The following is a 20,452-nucleotide window of genomic DNA, read 5'->3' on the forward strand; positions in this document are numbered from 1 at the left end:
CACCTATTATCCACCCACCTCCTGACCTGATTTTTCACACTTGCGATCTGGTCATCCTAACTCCACCCACGTTGGATTTTCTCCATTCACCTAAGTGGAGGGAATCAGCTGGGCCCATTAATCTAACTGTTTTATGTTCATAGTAGGCTAAAAATCATATGGGTGGGTTCCTATAGCCCAAGGCGCAAAATAAAATACAGGAAATCTGGAATTGGAAGTGAAAGATTAGTTGACTTTTTTTGTAAACTAATGTAAAACAGGTGCCCCAAATGCTCTGTATCCCAATTTCCTCACCTGTAAAGGGGAGTTGGACATTTTCAAATTTCCAGAAAAAATGGGGGAAAATGTTTTTTTTTCCAACCAGTTCTACTAATTAATGGATTTCAATGGGACTATTCATGTGCTTAAATTTAGGCACATGCTTAAGAACCTTATTGAATCTGGGCTTAAGAATGAGAAGTGCTCTTATGCTCAATATTAGTGTTATTCTTGAACTCAATTTCTGTTGGCTTATTTTAAAAACTTGTTTATTGGTTTGTAAATATCAGCGGTAGGTCAGCAAATGCTACTAATAGGTACTGTTTTTTCTTCTATGGGTTGAAAGTGGCTCTGAAGGGAATAAATTTCTAACTATTTGAAAGCAAAATATGCTCTGTACACATGGCAAGAGTCATGAAGCATAATTGAGGATATAATTGGCAATAGACTTGACTGCCAGCATAGTCTCCTTACAAGTTGACTTTATCTTAGATTCAGGGAGGAGAAAACCATATCTGCCCTTGTCACGGAGCTCAAAGACGAAGGAGTATTTGATGCCCTCATCATAAGCCCAGTCCACAGAGCTACCAGAAGTAGGGTCTGTAAAACATACAATATTGGCATAATTAGTTGGTACTACAGAAACATAGTGACAGGAGAAAAGGGGCAAAAAACCATTTTAAATAGGAGGGTGTGTGTGTCAGAGGAATGGGGAGGTCATTGAGATTATTATTATTGTGTATATAGCACCTTAATGTGCTAGGCACTTAGTAGTCAAGCATGAGGACAAGGTCCCTGCCCAGAAGAGCTTGCAGGAGTATGTATTAAACTAGTATGTAAAAGGATTGAACTATATGAGGGGAGGATCTGGCTCAGAGATTTTACTTCATTTCCTGTGTTATTCTTTTAATCTAAAATAACGGTACTTTTGACCAAAAGCATATGGCCATTAATTGAATATGGGAAGTGTAACAATAGGATGATATCTAAACAAAGACAAATTCATTCAGAGATAGTGAAGAAGTCCTTCTGTCTGAAAAGAATTTAAAACAAAACCAAATGAAAAGGTATAGTGTCTACTTATGGGAAAGTGGGAGGCTACTCTTCCAATAATGACAAGAGGAAGAATTTGGGTCACAATTTTTATGGAAATACTGTTGAAGATAGTGGCAGGAAAAGGTCTGATTTTTCTAACACTGGTGGAATGAGTGACAGTTGCAGTGTTTACTGTGTTGTTTTCCACTGGAACTGGGCAAGGACTTAACAGATAGATGCTTAAAAAGCATCATGTGCCAAAACAAGCTTTCTATTTGAAAGATATAATCTCCAGAGCAAAATCATAAGTCACATAGTTCAATGTACCACCCTCTCTGTTTTCATGCAAGACCATGTAATGTTTTGATTCACCAGACTGAATGAGGAGCCTATTCTCAAAACCATGCTGACATCTTCATAACAAGTTTGCTAATGCTGATGACAAGAATACACACTTAGCAAATGATGGTAGGTTGCCTTATATGCTGTAAGAAAACAAAACCAGCATTTGCCAAATAAAAAGGATAAAACTAATGTTTTCAAGCTTCTAAACTTTTTTACAAATAGTGGAAAGTTGCATAAAAAAGAAAACCTATTTGGATACTTGACAGTGTCCCACTAACATGATCCATGTTCCTTATGGTGGATAGGCTTGCAAAATTGACATTTTAATTCCAATCATTACCATAGTAAATGTAAATAATAAAACAAGTAAACAGCCCACTTGAACTGTTGGCCTCTGCTGTTACAGCCTAGAACTCCTTTGTATTTTTTTAAAAAAAGCTTTTGCTCAGTGAATTTATTTGCCAAGGGTGTTTGGGTTCTCTCATTTACTATGCTTTAATTTGCAAACTTAAATGCTAGCAGCATATAGTGAAATGTCTTTCCTGGCCAAAATACATTTTGGATCCTGAATCTTGCTGTAAAATTATATTTGGCTACCTCACATCTTTGCATGACAATTGTGCACTAAACCGACTCCTTTTTAGGTGATCAAAATATTGGTGAATTTGCATTCTTTATTATAATTTTTGATGTAATTTTCCACTCTTCTTCTCAGGTAGAGACAAACATGGCAAAACCTGGCCTTCATGCTGTATTTCTTCCATCAGATCCAACTATAGATCTCACAAACACTGTGCACAATAGTGTCTGAGAGAGCTGGACCAGAGGAACATACTGTCCTTTACATGGGTCTTTCCCATATAGGAGAGAAGAAAATCCTTATCTTCCAGTGGGTAAGGCACATTAAGTGGTGTGTGTGCGTGCGTGTGTTGGCTCCCTTTGATCCCTTCTGCCTTCTTGGCTATCAGAGAGTTTACCTTGCTCCAGAAAATTTTCCTCTGGAGGGATAACTATGAAAGCAGGAAAGTTCATTTAATTAAAGTTAAAGCTGATGGGGTTAACACTAATGTCCTACAGGTTTGATTGGACAGAGAGTAGCCACCCCACACTTCCTGACCATCCCCTCCCCAGCTACAGATTTAGCATCTCCCCTGCGGTCAGGGAAGGGAGTGAGGTATGGTATGCAGAGGCAACACTCCTCACTGCCTTGACCTTGCCAGCCCCCAGTTGGGAGTCTGCCAGGTTTTATTCCCTCTCTCTTTGGAGGTGGAAGGGGCAGCAAGTCCCTGTATTACTAAACAACTTTGGTATGAGTGGTTTGTGTTCATAACGAGATGCAATTGAATACATGTAAAAGAAAATGGATTCAGATACCTACAGATTAGAGTGGCCGATGCACCATATTCGTATTTTGTACCATACAGGCTGGATAAAGCTTCCACGGCTGCCTTTGCAACTTCAGCCTGGTTTTCAAAAGGAAGAATGAGAGAGAATGAAAAGGCGAGCTAGTTGTTTGGAGATTTAAATACTTTGAGCAAATGCCATGAAAGCATATTTGTTTGGTGAACAAAGTCTGTCTTCTTAACAATTAGAACGTTCCTGCCTCTTTCTGCCTGTACTCTCAGAGAACATTACATCATAACTATGGAAAGATACATTGGCTCTTATGTGTAAAAGTTGTTATTGGTAACTAGGGGCTCAGTCCTGCACCTAGTGAAATCAACAAGAGTTTTGCTATTGATTTCAGCAGAGCGGGATTGAGTTTCATCTCCACACATGGCATCTGGCAGGTGATACTGTAAGAATGGGGGTAGATTTCATTATTCTTAAATTACAAATTAAGTTCAAAGCAAAAGTGGCCAAGGAAATGTTCATCAAGGAATCACTTATTCTGTGGCATCATTCAGTAGCTTTTGGAAGAAGGATTACAAAGATTGAGGGGCTCGGTAATTGGATGAGGATCCTTTTGTATTACTCCAGTTCTGCATTGGTGTTACTCCTTTGGAGTTAACTTGGAATAAAACTGCAGTAGTGCCTCAGGCCTAAATCACTGGTTGGAATGTGGCACAAATTGGTAGAGTAGTGAAAGATTAGACATTTGTTGTTGTTTAGTGGCGAGTTTTATTTTTCATTTGGTGGATTTAGGATATTTCCTATCGTGTCCAAACCACAAATGCCATTGTGGCAGTCTTAGGCCTAGTCTTCACTTACCGGCTGGTCCGGCGGCACGCCATCGATGTTCTGGGATCGATTTATCGCGTCTGGTTAAGACGCGATAAATCGATCCCGGATCGATCCCGGAAGTGCTCACAGTCGGCGCCGGTACTCCAGCTCGCCGAGAGGAGTATGCGGCGTCGACGGGGGGAGACTTCCGGCCGCGTCTGGACCGCGGTAAGTCCGGACTAAGGTACTTCGAATTCAGCTACGTTATTAACGTAGCTGAATTTGCGTACCTTAGTCCAAAGTCCGGACTAAGTGGGGACCAGCCCTTACTTGAGAGGTTAAGGACTCAGAAAGCAGGCCTCTATCCCTATCGAGGAGCTTGCTCTAGATCAGCCTATCACCTTTCTAAATTCACTTAAGGAACAATTACTATAAAATCTGATATTTAACAGGAGATGATCACCTGCATCTGGCAAATAGAGAAATGGGGCAAAAGCAGCTAATTAAAAGGTCCAGCCAATCTAATAATCATGGCTTTGTTGTTGGCTTGCCTAGCTAAGCAAGCAGCTGAAGGAGACACTTACATTGGAGGGTTGGGTATATATATATATATATTTTTTTTTTTCTTTATTGGGTGGGCATTTAGAGAGGGTGCAGTTTGGAGCTTGTTAAATTTGACAGTGATCCGGTAAGAAAAGGTTGAGTTTGGCTGCAAACGTAGAGAGGGGTCTGATCTCCTCCTCTGAGGTGCTGATGGATGTCTGTGTAGATAATAGGAGCAGAGCTGCTTGGATAATGGTGAGGGAGAAAACCACAAGTAACTTGAAGTTGTGTTTATTCCACATGTTTTGAAAAGAAATGTTTTTGATTATTTGAAATATTTCACAATATTTGTGGAAAACAGAATATGGAAAAAACTAAGTTATCTTATTTTCCCTATTTCTCCCTCTTTCCTCTTTACACCTTTATTTCCTTCTCCTATTTTGCCTCTAAAAAAGAAAAAATACTAAATTGAAAAGAAAACGAAAAACTGACTAAATGTTTCATTTTTCAATTCCATAAAAAATATAAGCAAATCAAGATGTGAAAATTTCACATTTTAATAAAAGTCATTGATTTTTTTAAAAAAGTTTCAGTCGAAAAATTTTCACCAGCTTTAAATGGGAGTTGAAGGCACACAAGAACCCACGTGAAGGTCTCAATATCTAAGGGCATGTCTACATTACCTGCTGGATTGATGGGCAGCAACTGATCCAGCGGGGGTCGATTTATCACCTCTAGTCTAGACGCAATAAATCAACTGCCGAGCGCTCTCCCATCGACTCCGGGACTCCACCAGAGCGAGAAGCACAGGCGGAGTAGACAGGGGAGTGTCAGCCGTCGACTAACCACAGTGAAGACACGGTGGTAAGTAGATCTAAATACACCTCTACCCTGAAATAACACGAATTTAGATAGAACGTGGTAAAGCAGCGCTCCGGGAGGGCGGGGCTGCGCACTCTGGTGGATCAAAGCAAGTTCGATATAACGCGGTTTCACCTATAACGCGGTAAGATTCTTTTTGGCTCCCGAGGACAGCGTTATATCGGGGTAGAGGTGTACGTTGACTTTAGCTACATTATTCACGTATCTGAAGTTGCATAACTTAGATCGATCTCCCCCCTGCCAGTGTAGACCAGGCCTCAGAGGACTGGATTCATAGTTTCCAAAAGTTTACATGAGTAAGCTACCCAAGCTGATTCTGATTTCATTTATCCTGGTATAAATCATGAGTAGCTCTGCTGAAGTCAGTGATGTGTGAGATCAAATTCAGCCCTTACAAACTCATCATGGGTCTATTTTTCTCTACATACCAGTTCATTGTGATTAGGTGCTTTATGGAAAGTATAGCCATAAGGGAACAACAGCATCTGAGAATAAGCATGGATGGTCAGGTACGCCTTGATGGAAGATAGGTGGTTACGAATGAAGGTGGCAACAGCTTTAGTCTCATCCTCTGACTCTGGTGCAGGTCCATAGTAGGTTTCATCACATGGGTCATCTGAGATGAAACCAGTAGCTGCAAATAAGATTTGTAATCACAGTTTATCATTATTTGAATTACAGCCTAAATTTAGTTAAGTGTTAATTGGAATATTAAACTTCTTCATTTTCATTGACTGACCAATTTACTCACATCATCAACCAACTCCTGCTGATTAGTTTTAATATCTTCTTTATTTTAGTTAAATTACTTACTGCCCCATGCAGCAGCAAAGTTCCTGTTCAGGTCAGTGCCAATGCAGTTGGTGCTGGAGTTTTTGGAACGGTTCTTTCTCCACATGCGATCCTGCAAGACAAAATGATTGAAGTATTTAAACCTCATCTTCCTTATTTTCTCAGATTGGGTACATTGTGAAAGGTAAAAATTGATTCAGAACTTGTCTAAAATCTACATGTTTAACATCTTATTTATTTTATCTTTAAAATAAAAGACAATACCAGTCAAAGGAAAAACAGTCCACTGGGAATGCACAGCTAATTAATTTTTCCTGTGTCAGTCTGAGTCTCCAAAGCATGAACTGTACCTCAAGTCTACAATGTGTTAGCAAAGAACTGAACAATTAAAACAGGCATTTTTCTTCCCATTTGCTTGGATTTCAGTTCCCAGCTGGCTGTATATGATGGTTTCAAGTAACTATAAACACAGGGCCTGATGTGACTGCAGATAAAGTACTGAGAGCTGCAGAGAATACAAAGAGAAAGCATCCTGTTCTGATCTTAGAACAATCTATCATATTTGAGAAGCAATGAAGTAATTATTAATGGGTGAAATTCATATATACTCCCTGCTCCATGTAACCCATGTAATCAAGCTTGTATAGGGGCAGGGGATAGAATCTACCCCGCACATCCAGTCCATGGACTGCAACACAGCGCAGCCCCCACTGTTGTCTGAAGAAGGGGCACAGCTTTTGGTGTCCCCTATGCATGGGGTTGGGGCAATTGGATTGGTGTAAGTGTGGATCAGGTATCGCCATCCCATTCCAACTTAAATAGTATTCTCTGCACCAACCTATTCAGGGCCAGCGTAGAGCCCCACTATGATTAGCAGAAGATGCAAAGGACTGGCTGTGTTACCTCTTCATCCATTTCCCCATCTCCACAAAAGGTCAATGAGGGACTTATATGGTATCAAGGACTTTGATTAAGCCCTCCTACTTTACCTGGGTTAATTTTATCCTAAGGTTTTGGTAGTGACATGAACTAAAAATAAAAAACCTATGATCCTCTTTATGGAAAATGATGTGATTCTCAGTCTTGAACAAGAACATAAAAAAGCCATATTGGCTCAGAGCAATGATCCGTATGTCTTCTGACAGTGGCCGGTGCCAGATGCTTCAAAGGGAATAAACGGAACAGGACTATTTTGAGTGATTCAGTTCCTGTCGTCCAGGCCAAGCTTCTGGCAGTTGGAGGTTTAGGGACCTCCAGAGCATGCGGTTGCATCCCTGACCATCTTGGCTAGTAGCCATTGATGGACCTATCCACCATGAACTTATCTAATTCATTTTTTGAACCCAGTTATACTTTTGGCCTTCACAATGTCCCCTGGCAATGAGTTCCACAGATTGACTGTGCATTGTGTGCAGAAGTACTTCCTTTTGCTTGTTTTTAAAGCTGCTGCCTATTAATTTATTCAGGTGACTCCTAGTTCCTGTGTTATGCAAAGAGGTAAACAACACTTCCTTATTTAATTTCTCCACAGCATTGATGATTTTATAGACCTCTACCATATCCCCCCCTAGTTGGTCTCTTTTCTAAGCTGAACAGCCCCATTCTTTTTAATTGCTCCCCATATGTAAGCTGTTCCATTCCCCTACTCATTTTTGTTGCCCTTCTGTGTACTTTTCCCAATTCTAATACATCTTTTTTGAGATGGGGTGACCAGAACTGCACACAATATTTAAGATGTGTATGTACCATGGATTTATATAGTGGCATTATTATATTTTCAGTCTTATTATCTATCCCTTTCCTAATGGTTCCTAATATCCTAATAACAACTAGATCTTCCTTGGGTGATAACAGTTAACTTAGACCCCATCATTTTGTATGTATAGTTGTGATAATTTTTTCCAACGTGCATTACTTTACACTAGAGGAAAGTATTGGCAATCTAAGGGAATCCTGGGTCTATTAAACAGTTTGTTACAGTATTGTACTCTAAGAACATAACATAAGAACATAAGAATGGCCATACTGGGTCAGACCAAAGGTCCATCCAGCCCAATATCCTGTATACCGACAGTGACCAATGCCAGATGTCCCAGAGGGAGTGAACCTAACAGGTAATGATCAAGTGATCTCCTGCCATCCATCTCCAACCTCTGACAAACAGAGCTAGGAACACCATTTCTTACCCATCCTGGCTAATAGCCATTAATGGACTTAACCTCCATGAATTTATCTAGTTCTGTTTTAAACCCTAGTCCCTAGCCTTCACAACCTCCTCAGGCAAGGAGTTCCACAGGTTGACTGGGCGTTGTGTGATAAAGAATTTCCTTTTATTTGTTTTAAACCTGCTGCCCATTAATTTTATTTGGTGGCCCCCTAGTTCTTATATTATGGGAACAAGTAAATAACTTTTCCATATTCACTTTCTCCACACCACTCATGATTTGATATACCTCTATCATATCCCCCCTTAGTCTCCTCGTTTCCAAGCTGAAAAGTCCTAGCCTCTTTAATCTCGCCTCACATGGGACCCGTTCCAAACCCCTAATCATTTTAGTTGCCCTTCTCTGAACCTTTTCTAATGCCAGTATATCTTTTTTGAGATGAGGAGACCACATCTGTACGCAGTATTCAAGATGTGGGCGTACCATGGATTTATATAAAGGCAACAAGATATTCTCCATCTTATTCTCTATCCCTTTTTAATGATTCCTAACATCCTGTTTGCTTTTTTGAGTGCCGTTGCACTCTGCGTGGACAGAGAACTATCCACAATGACGCCAAGATCTCTTTCCTGATTAGTTGTAGCTAAATTAGCCCCCATCATATTGTATGTATAGTTGGGGTTATTTTTTCCAATGTGCATTACTTTACATTTATACCCATTAAATTTCATTTGCCATTTTGTTGCCCAATCACTTAGTTTTGTGAGATCTTTTTGAAGTTCTTCACAGTCTGCTTTGGGCTTAACTATCTTGAGCAGTTTAGTATTGTCTGCAAACTTTGCCACCTCACTTTCTCCAGATCATTTATGAATAAGTTGAATAGGATTGGTCCTAGGACTGACCCTTGGGGAACACCACTAGATACCCCTCTCCATTCTGAAAATTTACCATTTATTCCTACCCTTTGTTCCCTGTCTTTTAACCAGTTCTCAGTCCATGAAAGGATCTTCGCTCTTATCCCATGACAACTTAATTTACTTAAGAGCCTTTGGTGAGGGACCTTGTCAAAGGCTTTCTGGAAATCTAAGTACACTATGTCCACTGGATCCCCCTTGTCCACATGTTTGTTGACCCCTTTAAAGAGCTCTAATAGATTAGTAAGGCATGATTTCCCTTTACAGAAACCATGTTGCCCAACAAGTTATGTTCTTCTATGTGTGTTATTCGTTATTATTGTTTCAACTAATTTGCCCGGTACTCACGTTAGACTTACCGGTCTGTAATTGCCAGGATCACCTCTAGAGCCCTTTTTAAATATTGGCGTTACATTAGCTATCTTCCAGTCATTGGGTACAGAAGCCAATTTAAAGGACAGGTTACAAACCATAGTTAATAATTCTGCAATTTCACCTTTGAGTTCTTTCAGAACTCCTGGGTGAACGCCATCTGGTCCTGGTGACTTGTTCCTGTTAAGTTTATCAATTAATTTAACAAAACCTCCTCTAGTGACACTTCAATCTGTGACAATTGCTCAGATTTGTGACCTATAAAGGACGGCTCAGGTTTGGGAATCTCCCTAACATCCTCAGCCGTGAAGACTGAAGCAAAGAATTAATTTAGTTTCTCCGCAATGACTTTATTGTCTTTAAGTGCTCCTTTTGTATCTCGATTGTCCAGGGGCCCCACTGGTTGTTTAGCAGGCTTCCTGCTTCTGATGTCCTAAAAAAACATTTTGTTATTACCTTTTGAGTTTTTGGCTAGCTGTTGTTCAAACTCCTTTTTGGCTTTTCTTATTACATTTTTACACTTAATTTGGCAGTGTTTATGCTCCTTTCTATTTACCTCACTAGGATTTGACTTCTGCTTTTTAAAAGATGCCTTTTTATCTCTCACTGCTTTTACATGGTTGTTAAGCCACTGTGGCTCTTTTTTAGTTCTTTTACTGTGTTTTTTAATTTGGGGTATACATTTAAGTTGGGCCTCTATTATGGTGTCTTTGAGAAGTGTCCGTGCAGCTTGCAGGGATTTCACTCTAGTCACGGTACCTTTTAATTTCTGTTTAACTAACCTCCTCATTTTTGCATAGTTCCCCTTTCTGAAATTAAATGTCACAGGGTTGGGCTGTTGAGGTGTTCTTTCCACTACAGGAATGTTAAATGTTATTATATTATGGTCACTATTTCCAAGCGGAATAATAACTTAAGTCCTAGAGAGATGTTTTTATTTTAAGTGGGGATGTAAAATCTTAATGACTTTCAGACACTAAAATAGGTGAGTGATAGAAAATAACTAAATGTGGGTAGTACTTGAGTCCAGCTCCAGACATAGCCATCAACGTTGAACACTGGGAGAACATAGAAGTTCAGACTGTCCAATAGATGTGTCATGATCCTGTCCTTCCCATAGGTCCTGGCTGCCTGTAAGAGAGAGACACGTACATAGAAGTATGGTTAGTGCAGTGGTTTTCAAACTGCAGGTTGCGACCCAGTACTGGGTCGCTGAATGTAAGGTACTGGGTCGCTGCGGCTCTGGTCAGCAACGCTGACCGGGCCGTTAAAAGTCCCGTCGGCAGTGCTGCTCAGCTAAGGCAGGCTAGTTCTTCCCTATTCTGACACTGCACTGCACCCTGGAAGCGGCCAGCAACAGGTCCGGCTCCTAGGTGGGGGGCCATGGGACTCCGCGCGCTGCCCCCACCTCGAGCACTGCTCCGCACACGCATTGGCTGGGAACCAGCCAATGAGAGCTGGGAGCGGGGCGGGGCCTGCGGGCGAGAGCCGCATGGAGCCGCTTGTGCGCCTCAGCCTAGGAGCTGGACCTGCTGCTGGCCGCTTCCGGGGTGCAGTGCGGACCACGGTGCCAGGATAGGCAGGAAGTCTGCCTTAGCACCCCTCTGCACCTCTGACTGGGAGCCACCCGAGGTAAGCCCGCATCCCAACCCCCTGCCCCCAGCCCTGAGCCTCCCGAAACCCGGAGCTCCTTCTTGCACCACAAAACCCCTCATCCCCGGCCCTACCCCAGAGCCTGCACCCCCAGCCCAGATCCTTGACCCCCTCTCACATCCCAACCCCTTGCCCCAGCCCAGAGCCCCCTCCCACACCCTGAACCCCTCATTCCTGGCCCCACCCTGCAGCCGTAACCCCCTCACCCCCACTCTCTGCCCCAGCCCTGAGCCCCTCCCAAACCCCTCATCCGCAGCTCTGTTGCGTCACGGGCATCAACAATTTTCTTCAATTGGGTCGCCAGAAAAAAAGTTTGAAAACCACTGGTTTAGTGCAGCTCTGTCCCAGCATTACATTGCTGAAGACTCCACTTATGTAATAAAAAATGACTACACAAAATACAGATGAGCTTCAGCAAACAAGTATTTTAACACAGAATATGCCAAGAGATCAAAAAAGATCTTTTTCATTATAAATTTGCCTTTTAACGTAGGCCAAAACCCCACCCAGAGGGATCTTTTTCAGATCCTGCTTCTCTTACTCCACCCCAACAACAGCCACATCTGAGAAAAGGGGCAAGTCTCCAATTTGGCTTTCTTCTCCTCTCCTACAGAACAGTTATTACAGTCTATGAGGTATCTTTCACATTCCATTTAATTGCTGGGGAAAGGATATTTAGCTACTCTTGGTGGAGCACCCACCATAGGATACAAGTAGTACTCTGTGACAAGTATTACTCTGTGATAAGTGAGCATGGCTAGGCTACATAACTCCATACAGCAAAGGAAGTAGGCCAGGATATAACCCCTAGCAAAATTCTGGATATGGACTATCTGAATAAGATCATGTTTGCTCACCTGCTTCACAAACCACTGGCAGAATGCAGGTGAGATCCATTCTCGTGCATGGATCCCACAGTCCATGAAGATGGCCTTCTTCCTGCCGCTCTCCTTCCCAACCTGCTCAAAGACAAAGATGTTACTCTTCTTCGTTGTGGAGCTATTCCTCTGTTAACTGGGCCCAGTAGAACCCACAGTGACACTTCTACAAGATAAAACATGCTCCTCTTTGCCTGTGGGCCTTTGAGAGAACTTTACAGAAAAAAAAAGTATCCAAAGTAGTGAATGCTGCACTTTATATTTAGAACATTCAGATCTGATATGAATAGTGATGCCATGAAACCTGCCCCTCTCTTCTGTATGGTAGAAGGAAAATGTCAGTTTAGTTACCTACTATGGAGCTTGCAGCTATATAACTACTATGATCTTGTTTTCTTTTATGGTTGCTTTAAATATCACATAGACTATTGTCTGAAGAAGCAACTGCCATTTCGTGAGACATGAAACATGCTGCTGTCTCATGAAGACATTACTATTTTTTGTTTTGATTGTTTTCTCTTAACCTACAGTAAGTCATTCACACTGAAAGCATATAGTTTTTGTGTGCAGAAAACTTATCGCGTGTTAAAAATATGGTCTGCAAACTCATTTATTTTGCCCCTAGTCTAAATGGGGTAACTGAGATTCACGACTACTGGGCTTTTAAACCATGGGTATTTTGTGTATGGCTAGAACCCAGTTCACTTTTATACTGGTTGCAGCATTTTTGTATGTCTTTCTCCTCTGACACAGAATTGAAAAGTCTTGATGGGAAATGTTATTTCAAGCAGGATTAACTCCTTATTGGATATCCATTGCCTCAGTATGAGACACAGAAGGTGGCTGGGCCTCTCTTCCACTTCTCTTTCTCTCAGCAACAGAGTCCCTGCGCAGGAGAGGAGTTTCTCCATGGTCCCAAAAGAGGAGGGAAATGCTATGAGAGCAGCACTCCATCCTCACCCCATAGGTGTGATCCATGAGATTTGAGCCCTTCTCACAGAAGTCTTGCCTAAGTAAGGCTTACAGCAGGGGTCGGCAACGTTCGACACGCGGCTCGCCAGGGTAAGCACCCTGGCGGGCCAGGCCAGTTTTATTTACCTTCTGACGCAGCAGGTTCGGCCGATCACGGCCCCCACTGGCCACGGTTCGCCGTCCCGGGCCAATGGGGGCGGCGAGAAGCGGCGCGGGCGAGCGATGTTCTGACCGCGGCTTCTCACCGCCCCCATTGGCCCGTGACGGCGAACTGTGGCCAGTGGGGGCCATGATCGGCCGAACCTGCCGCGTCAGCAGGTAAATAAAACTGGCCAGCCCGCCAGGGTGCTTACCCTGGCGAGCCGCGTGCTGAACGTTGCCAACCCCTGGCTTACAGGATTTGGCTCTAAATGAAGACCTGCTGATCTGTGTATTTTGGTAGATCTTTTGTTAGGTATTCAGCATCTCGACCAGGGGTTGGCAACGTTTGGCATGCGGCTTGCCAGGGTAAGCACCCTGGCGGGCCAGGCCAGTTTATTTACCTGCTGATGCAGCAGGTTCGGCAGATCGCAGCCCCCACTGGCCGCTGTTCGCCATCCCATGCCAAATGTTGCCGACCCCTGATCTAGACCATATTTAAGGGACCAAAGCTAATGTACTCAGTATTGGCTTATATCTGTCTGTCCAGGTCCTTTTACCACAGACATCACTGCAGTATCCAATCTGCCTCTGCAAACCCTGTATCTCCATTGCTATTTCCCAACTGCAGTGTCAGTGTTAAATCTGGTCACTCTCTAAGGCAATATGTCATCTAAATGTGTTTCTTCATATTAGCGTTGGAAATTTAATAGACTGGAGCAGTATTATTTATGTATGATGCTGTTTTCACCTCTACTTAATTAATTGGTAAGATATTTGAATATCTGAACCACTCTTCATGTGTGTAATCTCACCGGAAAGAAATGCATACCTTAAGGAGGTACATAGGTCGTTTTTCAAAAGTATTTCCAATCTGGATGCGGGAGACCAGTTTTGGATAAATTTTAGCAATTCTAGCAGTCCAGGCAGCAATCTAGATTAATAAATTATGTGCAGTTACTGATCAAGTTTTGGATTAAATATGATTCACAATTAAAGGGAGACTGTCTCTGCTACAGTACTGATACAGGAAAGCATCCTCATTCAGGGCAGCATGTAATCACATGCTTACCTTTAAGCCAGTAGGACGTAAGCACATGCTTTCTTGTTTTCTTGATTAAGGGCTCCATTTGTCTCAAAGGGTTAAATGTCCTTTCCCCAACCTGAGTAATTTGGCTGGCTGCTTGGGTTATATACAGGGGAAAATCGAAGCAATCTCATTTCCCCCTTCCCTCTTCAAGGCTTCAGGGGAGCTGCAGAGATGCTCCTTGGTGGCTACTTGGAAGCAGGAATGGCCTCTCAATAATTTCTCTCTGTCCTCCCATTCCCTTTGTGCAGAGGGATTTGTATGGTGGCAGATTCTCTGATCCCACTTCTCCCCCACAATGTTCCTTTCCCAAATCCCATTGCACATGATTAACCCACAGGGATGGGGCCCCGTTCTGTGCAAAAGGTGTACACTTTCTCTGTGGCCTTTTCAAATCCTGCTGGAGAGGCCTCTACAAATCTTGCCAAAGGGACCTCTGCAGCTGTGAAGGGGAGGCCAGGATTTGCCCATAAATCCATAAGCTTTGTACCATACCTTGTCCCAGTCATTGTATTTTGTGTAACTGTGTCTGCCAGTAAAATTCCTCTTGCCATCAAATTGTTTTTCAATCTCTTCTTGCAGGTTATGCAATAAAATTCTACAATACAAAATAATACATATATATGCTGGCTGGTAAAGAAAATATTAATCACATTCAATAAGTCTGTCTAAGGCAGTGGTTTTCAACCTTTTTTCATTTGCGGACCCCTAAAAAATTTCAAGTGGAGGAGCAGACCCCTTTGGAAATCTTAGACATAGACTGCAGGCCCCCAGGGGTCTGTGGACAACAGATTGAAAACCAATGATCTAAGGTACTTATAAGGCCCATTGGCATAGCCTGTGAGCACCTCACAGACTTTAATGAGTTTATTCTTACAACACCTCTGTGAGATAGGGAAGAACGAAAGATCTCTATCAAGCATTCTTAAAACTACAATACCCACCTGGGGTAGTGAGGAAACAGATTGACAGAGCGAGACGGGTACCGAGAAATCACCTACTACAGGACAGGCCCAACAAGGAAAATAACAGAACACCACTGGCCATCCCATACAGCCCCCAGCTAAAACCTCTCCAGCACATTATCAACGATCTACAACCTATCCTGGAAAACGATCCCTCACTCTCACAGACCTTGGGAGGCAGGCCAGTCCTCACTTATAGACAGCCCCCCAACCTGAAGTAAATACTCCCCAGCAACTACACACCACACCACACCACAGAAACACTAGCCCAGGAACCAATCCTTGTAACAAACCTCGTTGCCTACTCTGTCCCCATATCTACTCTAGCGACACCATTAGAGGACCCAACCACATCAGCCACCCCATCAAGGGCTCATTCACCTGCACGCCTACTAATGTTATCTATGCCATCATGTGCCAGCAATGCCCCTCTGCCATGTACATTGGCCAAACCGGACAGTCCCTACGTAAAAGAATAAATGGACACAAATCGGATATCAGGAATGGTAACATACAAAAGCCAGTAGGAGAACACTTCAATCTCCCTGGACATTCTATAACAGATTTAGAAGTAGCTATACTTGAACAATAAAACTTCAGAAACAGACTTTAAAGAGAAACTGCAGAACTAAAATTCATTTGCAAATTTAACACCATTAATTTGGGCTTGAATAGGGACAGGGAATGGTTGGCTCATTACAAAAGCAGCTTTGCCTCTCCTGAAAATGACACCTCCTCATCTATTAATGGGAGTGGACTACATCCACCCTGATCGAATTGGCCCTGTCAACACTGGTTCTCCACTTGTAAGGTAAGTCCCTTCTCTTCATGTGTCATTGTTTTTGTGGATACAGACAAGCTCGGCTACTCCCTGATACTAGACATTATAGCGTGCATGTTTTACATATATTGCCAATAGAGTGCCAGATAGCTCTGGGGATGAGCTGCATCCTGGAGAAGACTTAGGACTGGATCAGAGCTGGTTTAAGAGTGCCATCCATGAGGAGGAATTTCAGCTTTAGCTCCCAGTTCTTTCAGGACCTAGCTTCCAGCTGGTGGCAAAAGGTGCACTTCTGCTGGATGTGTCCTCTACAAGGCACCAGATGCAGCAAGAGTGTCTGTCAGTTATTGGAATTGCTTTCCTGCAGGAGAGGGACCTTTTAAAGCCAGGGGAACCAAGCATGCTCCTATGGGGGCAATCTCACAACAAAGGTGGGAAAACCAATCAAAATAATTTTTATTTTTTTTAGAATTGAAGAACTGAAACTTTAAAGTACTACGAAAAAGAATGGAAACTCTAAGAAGAACTATAAACTAACACTATTAAATATAACATAAGTGAGTGAACTGGACTGCTACTTGTTCTGTCTCAGGCCAAGGGCGGCTGAGAAGGAACCAAGGGCAGTTGGCCTGCGCAGTGCTAGATAGCCTTATGGCAGAGCATGAGGGAGGGAGGGCGCATGTGTGGGCCAAATGGACTGCTACCAAAATTCTCCAATTAGAGGCACAGAGGCATAGATGCGCCTAGAGTGGAGCACCCATACTAGATCTAAGGGCACTAAGCATACTGTAGCGTTTTAAGTGTAGAGAAGCCCTAAGAGCCCAAGTTCTGTGGCAGAGCAAGGAATTGAGCTTGTGGATTTTCTGAGTCTTAGGCAAGCACTCTAACTACTAGACCATCCTTCCTCTCTCATCAGGTATATTTAATAACATAGTATTATCAAGCCATAGGAAAAACGCCATACAGACTAACTGCAGTAAAGTCCTTGTACTTGGTTCAGAAAGATAATACTCTTCCTGGACATTATTTTTAGTATAGTTGAGTTTACTTCAGACAATGGCTTAAAGCGCTGAAGAAAGTTGTAGGTCTCTAGGTACTCAATCATTCTCTCTCCGCTGAGCCCACTATATTAATAGCGTGTGCTATTTTTCTAGGGTCTTTTATCTGAGGACATCAAAGCAGTTGCACACACTTACGAATTAAGTCTCACTGTAATGTAATTATTATCCTCATTTTACAGATGGTGACAAGCCGATTAACACCCAAATTTCCTTTTTTTGTGGGTATCCATCTGAGGACACATTGGGCTTGATTTTCAGCAGTACAGAGCACCCACAATGCTCATCAAAGTCAGTGGGACTCCATGTATGTGTAAGGGTCTGCCCTATGCATCCTTTACAATATTAGGGGGCTTTGTTGTGTTGTTGGGATTCTATAGCATTAAAACAAATCAGAGAAGTGGTTTGGGTAAACTAAGGTTGATGCAAAATTCTTAGCACTCGGAACCAAAGTAAAATCTAAATCCTTGGACATTTCACAACCCTATACAATGGTATTCCTGTCTAAAGGTTTTCTTGTTTGAGTGGAGTGCAACAGATATGGGATTAATTGAAAGTCAGAGGGACGTGAGCTCCTTAGACAGTTAGGTGTTTCTGAAAACCTCCCCACTGGTCTCCAGACAACTTCCTTTTATTTTCCATTGAGCTAGAATAATTAAGTAAAACTTACTCATATTGTATTTCATTCTGCTCCATGAGGGTCTGGACAGATCTAGACTGATGCGCACTGACATGGAAATCCACCTGCATCTGAGTGACTATATGAGGGGCTGAATCTGGGTGCCAGAAGTCAAGCTGCACAGGGAGAAATTCCAAGTGTCTCATTTTAGTATGTACTCAAAGTCAAGCGTGCACTTGTGCATGGTGAGTAGTTTAATGCTCAGGAGAACCATTATAGGTCAGTGTTTTGTTTTCTCTTTGAAATAAAGCCCTATTTCAATATATTTCTGAGAATGGAACCATCTCAGAAGTTCGAGTCTGCTATGAAGGACCATTTTTCAACTGCTCTTGAATTGACCATTCATAATTGGTGTAATTTTAGATTATGATTTAAAAATAATATTTTTTCCTAAAATACTCCCTTGAAGGCAAACAGGAGAAGAGAACTGCAATTGTATCATTGCTCCAGTTGCACAAAACATGTTTCAGGATACCTACAAACCCGAAGAAAGTGAAACTGGGGCCCCAATGAAAAGGCATTACATGTCTGCTCTAACTCCCATTGGTTTCAATTAGAGCTGGATTAGGAGGGTCCTTCATTTAAAACACGCAAGCGTGAATCTAAGATTCATCCCCTGCTTTTATGAAAAGGTGATGCTCCAGTTCTGCCGCTGTTTAGATGTTAGTAGAACTTCTTTTAATATTATAGTAGAAGTCACAATCCTTTTGTTATTGTAGCCAATGGCAAAATTCCCATTCCAAAAGGAGAATGTTGACATTGACTTCAATGGGAGAAAGACCAGGTTCACCAGAAGTTATTATGTAAATGCACAGCATTTCATTTTTATCTGCATAGTTAATAATGTGTTAGGCATTCCAAGATCAACACCTCTTTTTGGAGATGTAGATTGCATACATTTTACATTGCATCATGCTGAAAATTATGGAAACTTTCAAACAATATATTTTTGTAGTCTCCTAAAATATGGTCCAATTTTGTTCAGTATTTTTAAGTGACTTTAGATGTTTTCTCTTGATGTGGGGAGGAGAAATATGTTTAATTTGAAAAAATTTCCTAGCACTTTGGGGTTATTTTGATTATAAACTGGTGCTTCTTGTTGCTTTTATTTATTTGGATTAATTACAGCAACATAGTTTTTGAAAAGTCCTTAGGCTACACAGTGTGGAAAAGTCAGCTTGTCATGCTGCCACTGAAGTCATAACAGTTCCATTAAAATGTCAATGGAACCCCTGCATGGTTTTCAAAAACTGTTTTACATTTTTGCTTTATAAACGTCTTGATCATACATAAACCCAAGGGTTGATATGGAAAGATTAAGTGTGCTGAAAGCAGCTGAATCTGCCATATATCTATTTTAGTGCCCTCTTTTCTGAACAGAAACCTTTTAATGCTAAGGTTCACAGGAGAGCAACATTTTATGACTGATTTATAAACTTCTCATAGACCCCTAAATAAAATAGCTTTGGAGTTGCTATAAGACTGAAATGCCAGGTACAGTACTTTCTAAAAGGCTCTGTATGTAGAAAACCCTTATGTTAACATAAAGGCCACAAAGCAGCTAGAAAATATTTTCCTCTGATTCATTCCATCTGGGAAGAGAAATGGGTTTTCCTCAGAATTGGCATGGGATTTTTTCCCCATTAAATTCATGGATCCCTCAAGATCTCTGTATCTTTGTCCAATTAGCAGAAACTTCCAGTTGGTAATCTGTCTAGTCTGCAAAGAGAAAGATCTTTTGAATAGTCTAGGACTATGGGGAAGAATTCAGCAGAGCTGCTGCTCTGACCACCTCTGTGGGAGTAGGGGCTTTTGGGGGTGCATTAGTTTACCCTGTGGAGCAGAGGATAGCGTGTAGAGTCCTCTGTCTTCAGAAACTTGACTGCAACCTCCATTGAGTTCAATGGCAGCTGTGCATAATTTGTCTCTGATGTCTTAACTGCTTTATCTGTCTCTAAACTAGATTGGAAGCCCCTGGGGATAAGGGCTGTGTCTTGTTTAATGTCTGTACAATCCCGAGCACGTTGTAAGAACTCAATAAAAATATGACATTGTCTTGTAATATAGTGTCATTTAAAAATTTCCACACCACAACATACCAGCTATTGATTAACCAGAATCCAAATCCCCTGTAAAATCCCTGTAAAATTTCTCACCTGTTTAATGCTGGCCAAGTACTTCAAGAAGTTCACTTGTTTTTCATTCTGAGGCTTCACACGAAATACCTTTGCACTTCAAAACATAAAGGAAAGAAATGAGTAACAGATCTGAGCATCAAAAATGTTGCTATCCAGGTTCAGTTAAAGCGAGAATGCTCTACCTGTCAAAACAGCGAGAAGAAGTAAGAGCAAAAGTAGCTACAATCAAGCCTAAAGGCACCATAGACTTCATGTTTCTTGTTTCTCTAGAGCAAATACTGTCTGTCAGCTCAGTTCTACTCTGCTTCTTATTGCTCTGTGAGCAACTCACTTCCTCTTGGGGTTTTATTGGATAGCATGAGGTGGTTTTGTGACTTAACCTACATGCATATTTAATGTAATTAAGATTCATATTAATTATTCCAGGCTAGATTGAAGAACACTATGCCTACTTTGTGTGATCATCTGCATTTAACATCTAAAAAAACCTCCCACAACTGAAGGTTGGTTTGTGACTAAAAGTCTCAGTGATTAGTAACTTACTCCACAGGAAGTCTAATTTGTTTCAGTTAGTTGTGTAAGGTACTCTTCATTGCGAGTAAGGTCAGTCTGGCTAAAAGGTACAGTAAGAAAC

The 20,452-nt window shown here is 41.8% G+C and overlaps 1 protein-coding gene across 1 annotated transcript; it reads right to left on the reverse strand.

Moving 5' to 3' along the window:
* Nucleotides 1-510: 510 nt before the first annotated feature.
* Nucleotides 511-20,137, reverse strand: LOC101930758 (mast cell carboxypeptidase A). Its single transcript, XM_005303295.5, has 11 exons — nt 20,001-20,137; nt 19,837-19,912; nt 17,672-17,796; nt 14,693-14,795; nt 13,943-14,044; nt 11,980-12,081; nt 10,490-10,600; nt 6,040-6,130; nt 5,655-5,860; nt 3,017-3,101; nt 511-858 (listed from the first exon to the last, which is right to left on the reverse strand). The coding sequence occupies exons 1-11, from the start codon at nt 20,069-20,071 to the stop codon at nt 671-673; spliced, it is 1,260 nt and encodes a 419-aa protein (XP_005303352.1). The 5' UTR covers nt 20,072-20,137; the 3' UTR covers nt 511-670.
* Nucleotides 20,138-20,452: the final 315 nt, after the last annotated feature.

Source organism: Chrysemys picta, chromosome 9, assembly GCF_011386835.1.
Source record: "Chrysemys picta bellii isolate R12L10 chromosome 9, ASM1138683v2, whole genome shotgun sequence".
Classification (NCBI taxonomy): domain Eukaryota; kingdom Metazoa; phylum Chordata; order Testudines; family Emydidae; genus Chrysemys; species Chrysemys picta.

Bases quoted from the DNA above. Each gene is read 5' to 3' on its own strand.
- LOC101930758 (XM_005303295.5), bottom strand. From the start codon at position 20,071: ATGAAGTCTATGGTGCCTTTAGGCTTGATTGTAGCTACTTTTGCTCTT. The intron at 14,796-17,671 runs GTAAGTTTTACT...TTTGTATTGTAG, and splicing joins CAGAATGAAATACAATATGA to AATTTTATTGCATAACCTGC. The intron at 859-3,016 runs GTAGGTATCTGA...TATGTTTTACAG, and splicing joins TGCATCGGCCACTCTAATCT to ACCCTACTTCTGGTAGCTCT.